The sequence below is a fragment of the Helianthus annuus genome, chromosome 7 (assembly GCF_002127325.2).
Source record: "Helianthus annuus cultivar XRQ/B chromosome 7, HanXRQr2.0-SUNRISE, whole genome shotgun sequence".
NCBI classification, from domain to species: domain Eukaryota; kingdom Viridiplantae; phylum Streptophyta; class Magnoliopsida; order Asterales; family Asteraceae; genus Helianthus; species Helianthus annuus.
In genome coordinates this window covers 36627683-36635053 of record NC_035439.2, presented here as the reverse complement: position 1 = coordinate 36635053, position 7371 = coordinate 36627683, and the positions used below count along the sequence as shown (strand labels likewise).

At 36.3% G+C, this 7371-nt stretch overlaps 1 protein-coding gene across 1 annotated transcript; it reads right to left on the bottom strand.

Moving 5' to 3' along the window:
* Window positions 1–1647: 1647 nt before the first annotated feature.
* LOC110913142 lies at window positions 1648–2322 on the bottom strand. Its single transcript, XM_022157992.1, has one exon. The coding sequence runs from the start codon at window positions 2320–2322 to the stop codon at window positions 1648–1650; it is 675 nt and encodes a 224-aa protein (XP_022013684.1).
* Between the last annotated feature and the right edge of the window lie 5049 nt (window positions 2323–7371).

Below are 7371 nucleotides of genomic sequence, written 5' to 3'. Positions count from 1 at the left end.
TATCATTTTAAATTTTATATATATATAACTATCATAAAGACATAGTTATGAAAAATTATTGTCTAATATTACTTAACCCGTAATTTTGTAATTGCTATGAACAAATATTTATGAACAACAGATGTTGGAAGAAACGATTGTATGAAAAATGTTGTAGTTAACGAAACTATCATTATCTTAAACGAAACAATAATGAGGTGTCTTATACGATTAGGGTATAAAGTTAACTTGTTCTCGTCTATTGACTTATTGGGTAATAAAAAATGTAACAACAAAGACGTTTAACGTAATTTTGTTTTTCTATGTATTGACTTATACATTTGTGTAATTTAGATTGATTAAAAATGATTAATAATACAGGATAGAATAGAAATGAAACAACTGATATTAAAGTAAGTCAAATAGAATAGAAATGAAACATCAAAACAAATTAACCTATTTAACGTATGTATGTCATTCATTTAAAGTACAACAAAAATATTGCATTATTTGTTATACTTGATATTTTATTTTAAACGGGTTAACGTTTTATATGTCTCGTAGAATGGCTGGAGTTGAAAACGATGTTGTCGTCATATCGGATTCTGAAGACTCTTCGGATGACTCAGAGGAGTTTGATGATGATGATATTGGTCCGCTGATATTTATTGTGCCATACACGAAACGCTTTCTAAGTTCCGACAACAAAAATATGTTAATACGCATCAAATATGTTTACATAATTTGGTTAAGTTTTGTATTTTTTTAAATACGCCAACATCATTAATGGAAATTATTATTATGTTTTGTAACTTATAGCGCATACCAGTTGAAGTAGCGCGGATCACAGGAATTGACGAAACCTTGAAAGTTAAGATCGCCAACAGGTAGAATGTGGAGACAAAACATGATGTTAGGGCAGAAACAAATAAAAACAGTATCAAGTATGTGGTGAAAGGCTGGGCGAAATGGCTAAAAGATAACAACATACAAGAAGGTGATCGTTGCAAGTTCCAGTACTTTCCAGATATTTGTGTTTTCTTCCTTACCGGCGTTTTCCGCTAGTGGTGATGTTTGAAACTTTGAAACAGGGTTGAACCATAATATATAGTAATTTTGGCTAATGTTTAGAAAGTAATGTAAGTTATGTAGTGTTATAAGTTGTTTTCTAGTAGGTTAACATGTTTAATAGTTACGATAATTATGTAGTTTGGACTTCTATTATGTAACCGTGTCTAAAAATATCTACATGTTCTAGTTTTTGTTTATATATTATATTTAAAACATAGTAATATCATCTTCTATTGATATAACAATGAAAAACCATAAAAAAATAAAACAAAATACATAGTCATTAAATAAGTAACATAAAGACATGGCATAGAAAAAACCCAACATACAATAAAAGCATATAAAAAAACACACCATATTTCCCGAATAAACCTCATAAGAAAAGTTTAAACTACAATTTCCCGAATATTTCTTGGTAAACAACGTTTGCAGTTTTATTTGTTGGCCTCCCATCTTTGTCGAATATTAAAACCTTAAAGCCATCTTTAGTCTTTACCCTTGACAACGCAACATAAAGCTGACCATGTGAGAACACGGGGTCTCTCAGGTATATACCAACTCTCGATAGAGATTGTCCTTGACTTTTGTTAATAGTCATCACAATACGGTTATTGGAAATTGCCTTCGTTGAAATTTGAAGGGTATTTTCTTGTCAGATGGTATCATGCTAATTCTTGGGATGTAAGTTCTTGAACCAACATTACTTCCTGATAAGATCTCAGCCTCAATAACACGTTTACCAAGACGTGTGATTTGAAGACGCGTACCATTACACAAACCGTTTTGCTGATCAATATTCCTCAAAAGCATAACCGGAACACCCAATTTTAATACCAATCTATGATTTGGTAACCCTGATACTTTCATACTGTTTAACACATCTGGATTATACAAATCTTGATGTAACGGATCGTTAATTTCCTCAGTCGGACATAAACTATCAGAGCTAAGATACTCTACTTCTTCACCGGGAAACAAAGCAAGAAAACGGTCATTTATCTCATGAACAACTTCATTCTTAGGAGCGAGTATAGCTCTCTTAGAAAAGTAGCCATGGTCTTTATAACGATGAAGAACTGAAGGATATACAAAGTCAATCAAACCTTGAATTGGATCATTTTCATCAGTTATTAAGAGATGAGCAGGTATTTCAATATTTGCATCACCATCGTTAGAATCACCAACATTACCTTCGCCGATCTCAAGAAGCCATTTACCAAATTCGTTTATCTCCTCGATGTTTGAGCTACTGGATCCAACCGACAAACGCATGTTGGTTGTCAATTTTAACACCTTGCAACTGGACCAGATGTGGGATGAACATAAAGAGGCATTTACAATTTCTTGCCTGCTTCCATTTTGTACAACAGGTAGGATCTGTCTAAAGTCACCGCCAAAGACGATAGCTTTCCACCAAATGGAAGTTCTGAATTTCGTGGATCAAACACACTCAAAACATCCTTCATTGTACGATCAAGAGCCTCGAAAGCATGTTTGTGTACCATCGGTGCCTCATCCCAAATAATCAACTTGGCTTCATATAGAAGATTCGCGACTTCAGTATTAGGCTTGATATGGCATACCGAATCTTCATTGACATTAATTGGAATATGAAATCGAGAGTGAGCAGTACGACCTCGTGATAACAACAAAGATGCAATACCACTTGAAGCAACATTAATAACAATCTGTCCATTGCATCTAATGGAAGCACCTAAAGTTTTCCACATAAAAGTCTTGCCTGTACCACCATAACCGTACACAAAAAACACACCACCCTTACCACTTCGAACAGCATCCATAATTTCATTATACACTGCTCTTTAATCGCCGTTTAGACACCTGTGAAGATTATTGAACTCAGCCCTGACTTCATCCGTGTCAAAAGAAAGCTCCTCGTTTATCAGAGGTTGCTCTCGGACATTAGATAGTCATCATCAGGATAAGGCATTGGTGAGAACCTGTGCAAGCTGGATCCATTACGAAGAAGGAATTTTTCGATTTTCGACAACGTTATATTCTTTAAACGTTCGTCAGAAACAACGAATCCTACAATGAAAAGGAAAATTATTTAATATAACGAAAAAACTTCTTAATATAACATCACAAAATATAACAAAAGGATAAAAAAACATACCGCTCATGCCAGAATCTTTGCGCATATTGTATAAAATGTCCTCGGACAATAGCTCCCAAGTTTTCTCCCAAACAACTTCAGGTCTTGAAAGGGTATTAGACAATAGAAGAGTTCCAAACAAAGAACGAAGATAATGACCGTTTCCAGTGAAACTGGATTCTTTAATACACTCGATATATTCATTGTCATCATCTAACAGGCCACGTGCATAACACGCGTCCCTAAAAGTAGGATAAACAACACCATCATATGTTCTGATTTCTTCAAATGATCGTGGTCCTTTAACCTTAGTAAGAAGAATTCTTAGGTAATAAGCTTCACCAAGAGAAGGAGACGCAGAATAAATTCTCCCAATAATAACATAATTTTGGTGTTGCTACCAGCAACGATCTTTTAACTTCCACACATATTTTGAAGGAAACTTAACATAAGTAAGTTCTCTTGCTTCAGGCTTAGAATTGTTCATCTTCATCCATTCTAAGAAAATAGAGGAATTTACTTGAGGTTTGTTTAGGACATCCTCAATATCATCGTCACAACTAAATACAACATTTTGTTTTCCTGGAAGATGAAAGGGTAATCTCATAACAGAAGGATACCTATAATGAACATCATTGGCAAATATTTTCCAGCTGGCTTCACATGCGGAAACATATCTAGCTTCGTAATATTCTTTAATTTTATCTTTTGGAATCTCCTCATCGGGGCCTATGTCTGAATCAAAAACAGCAACAGTGGCTCGATCAGGTCCTTTATTAATGTATTTAAACAAATACTTTATTGAGCCAGCCTGATTGCACTACTCCACGTTGATGTGCGCCTGATATCTTTTAAGTAGCTTTTTGTTGTATGGAACTACACTCCTATTGTCTAAAGTAACACCCTTCTTCACAACTGTGTGACCAGAATCTCTTCTCCTATAAACAGGAAATCCATCAGAATCAATGGAAGTGGATTCCAAAAACCTCTTTGGAAAATTCTTAGAACAACGGTTCCCAACCATGCATGGACATTTCATGTTGGCATGTCCACAAGGACCATGAATCATAAAGTCACTCACAAGAGAATACAATTCAGGATCCTCGTTTTTATCAGGAATTTCAGCTGAGATAAAAGGATCGATGTGTTCAACCGTAGGAAGCTTATGACCAGCTTTCATAAATAAGCAAATATGCGCATGTGGCAAACCACGCTTCTGAAACTCAATTGTATAAACAACTACACAACAAAAAATATATTAACGATAAGTAAAAAATATTAAATAAAATGTATGGAAAGACCAAAAATTGTATAAATTGAAAGTAGGTGAAGCATTGACATACCTACATTAATATCGCCAAAAAAAATTTTTTGCTTCATATCTTTTATCAATTCATCAAGTTTCATCTTAAACAATCGACAAAGTATGTCAGGTCTGTCTTCTGGCTTAATTGAAGAGTCACCAATAAATCTTACAATCTCAGGCCATTTCGGATTACATGTGATTGTGATAAAGAAATCAGGATACCCATACGTCCGACATAACGGCATAGCATCTAAGTAATTTTGCATCATGTAGCGAGAACCACCAGTAAAAGATGAAGGTAATATAACAGGTTGTCCTGTATGACTCAAATCACTCTGACCAACGTCTTGAACATTTTTAAGACTGTTAAGCAAATCAGATCTTAGTTTGATTTGCTGAAAACGTATGTAGTTTAGTCTCTCACTTTCAATCATTGTGTAGGCATCGACTAAAAACTGCTGAAACAACCTTCTTGCATTAAGAATTTGTCACACCCTGACTTTTGCGGAAGCGTGATTATGGGGTGACTTACTTGTTATCATTGCATTCAACCATATCAAACAATCTATATGATAATACCAAAGATTTGTCATCCATAAAATGAGTTTAAAACATAACAACATTGTCTCAAACGTAGACTTCAAAATTTAAGTTTTACAAACCAGATGAATTGTGTAAAAGTTTGCTAAGGACTCGTCAAAGATAATAGTTGAAATCAAAGTTTGGAAGACGTGTCTCGTCCAGGATTAAGACACACTGGCCAAACCCAAAAACCATGGATGACATCTTTATACTTAACATGACTTGAAATTCCAACGCCCGCCAGATCCATACTTAATTTCCTGAAATACATGTAGTTTGAAAAATCAACAAAAAGTTGAGCGAGTTCATGTGTATGTGAGTCTGTATAAATCGTTAAAGTGTGTCTGTATAAATTGTTAAAATGTGTCTGTATAAATGTAGGTCTTTGGTATGTAGCAATAAGGAAAAACAGATCAATTAATGTGTAGCTAATACATTTGTCACACCCCCAAAATCCACATGCGGAACACCACCGCTTGGGGGCGTGACTGACTAGGATCCAGCCACCAATTATACTGAGCAATTTAACTAATAACATAAGTAATACTCACCAACCACAAGGTTGGCAAATATCATAATCAAAGTTCAAAAGTATTTCAGTTTAAGTAATAGTTCAGATAAGTAGCGGAAGCATAGACAAAATAGTTTAGAACAAGATTCTTAGTTCAAGTTTGTTTAGAACCCAACACACGGGTTAGACGACCACTACACATCCGCAAGCTGCAAGCTCCTGAATCACTGGGTACCTGCAAAGCATGCAGTAAGGTGTCAACGTAAAGTTGAGCGAGTTCACTAGTTGTCCAATTTTAGTTTTTGAAAACGTAAGTTGTTTAGATAAAGCATTTATAATCACGTTGTGAGGAGCTACCCCACCTGTAAGCTCACTAAACTGTAGATACCGAAACTGTTGACGGAAAGTTGTTGTGCCCCGAGTCAATGTCTATCGTCATTGACCAAGATGCAAGGTCTACTAGTTCACGCCCGATCTCCCCCGGTCACGGTGTGAGGTTGTCAAACCTAATAGCGCTATCAACTAATAACCCGTTCGCCCCCGGTGATTAATCGGTACTGTAAGCAGGGACTTAAGGTGATAGAGTTTCGTTTAGCTTGGCTAGTCGTGATTTATAAATAATATCCAAACGTATCTCCCCCGGAGATAGTAAATACCCATTCGGATTTCCCCCGGAAATAATAGTTCAAAAGTATTTTTCCCAAAGTTGGCAGTTGTCCGTGTCCCACCCTGGGACGCATGCTTTTAGTGTGTGAACTCACCTTGGGTTGCTCGGCAGATTAGGTTACTTGTCAAACACGCTGGTCACCACGTCCTAACATGGTTACCAGTATAGGTCAGGTTTGGGTACAGAGAATGTCACGTATATTTACACATAATCTAACACATAGCATGCATACAGTTACATGTTGAGTTATTGGGCCTGTTCTACTATTGGATCAGTCAACAGTATCAACTAACACATAGTTCAATTAAACAAGCAGAGCCCAAACAAATCACGTTGTGGCCCAATAACTAAAGTGAACAGCCCAGTCGAGACAAGGTGGTCTCGACTCGAGAACATGCGGTCTCGAGTCGCAACCAGGAGGTCTCGGCTTGTAATGGTTGGTCTCGAGTGGTGCAGGCATGACTCGTAACCCCGGAGATCTCGAGTCCCGTCTCGAGTTGTCACGATGTGGTCTCGAGTCGAGACCTTGATGGTCTCGAGTCCCTGAAGTCCGTTTTGAAGTTGCTTGGTCCAGGTCTCGAGTCGCAACCGTTGCGGTCTCGAGTTGCAGCTTCATGGTCTCGAGTCGCAACCGTTGGTCTCGAGTCATTTACCTGCTGATTCTGATACATCTGCCCGAATTGTACTATGTAGCAGAATTCTGATTTCATGCCCTTATGTACTATCCAATAAGGTTTCACAAACATGTTCCCTTGTCTAACACTTAACCAAAATGGATCAAACAACAAGTTTTTCAAATATTTGCAACAACATTCAAACACATTCAACACATATTCATCATATGTTCATCATTTTAGGGTTTTCATAACTTGATTGTTCAACCAACACATTCACTATGATTCACCGATTTATTCATGTGGACTTAGAAGCAAATCACTAAACCTTCAACACACCCAAAGATGCATTTCACAAGCAACAATCATGTAACATTTATTCTAAACACTATGACACATTTTGACCTATAATATCAACATAAATCGGATGATCATGAACACCTTATACTAACAATCAGTCATCATTCAAATGTCTTAGCACTTCATTAACATGCAAGATTTCACATATTTCATCCATTATTTCAA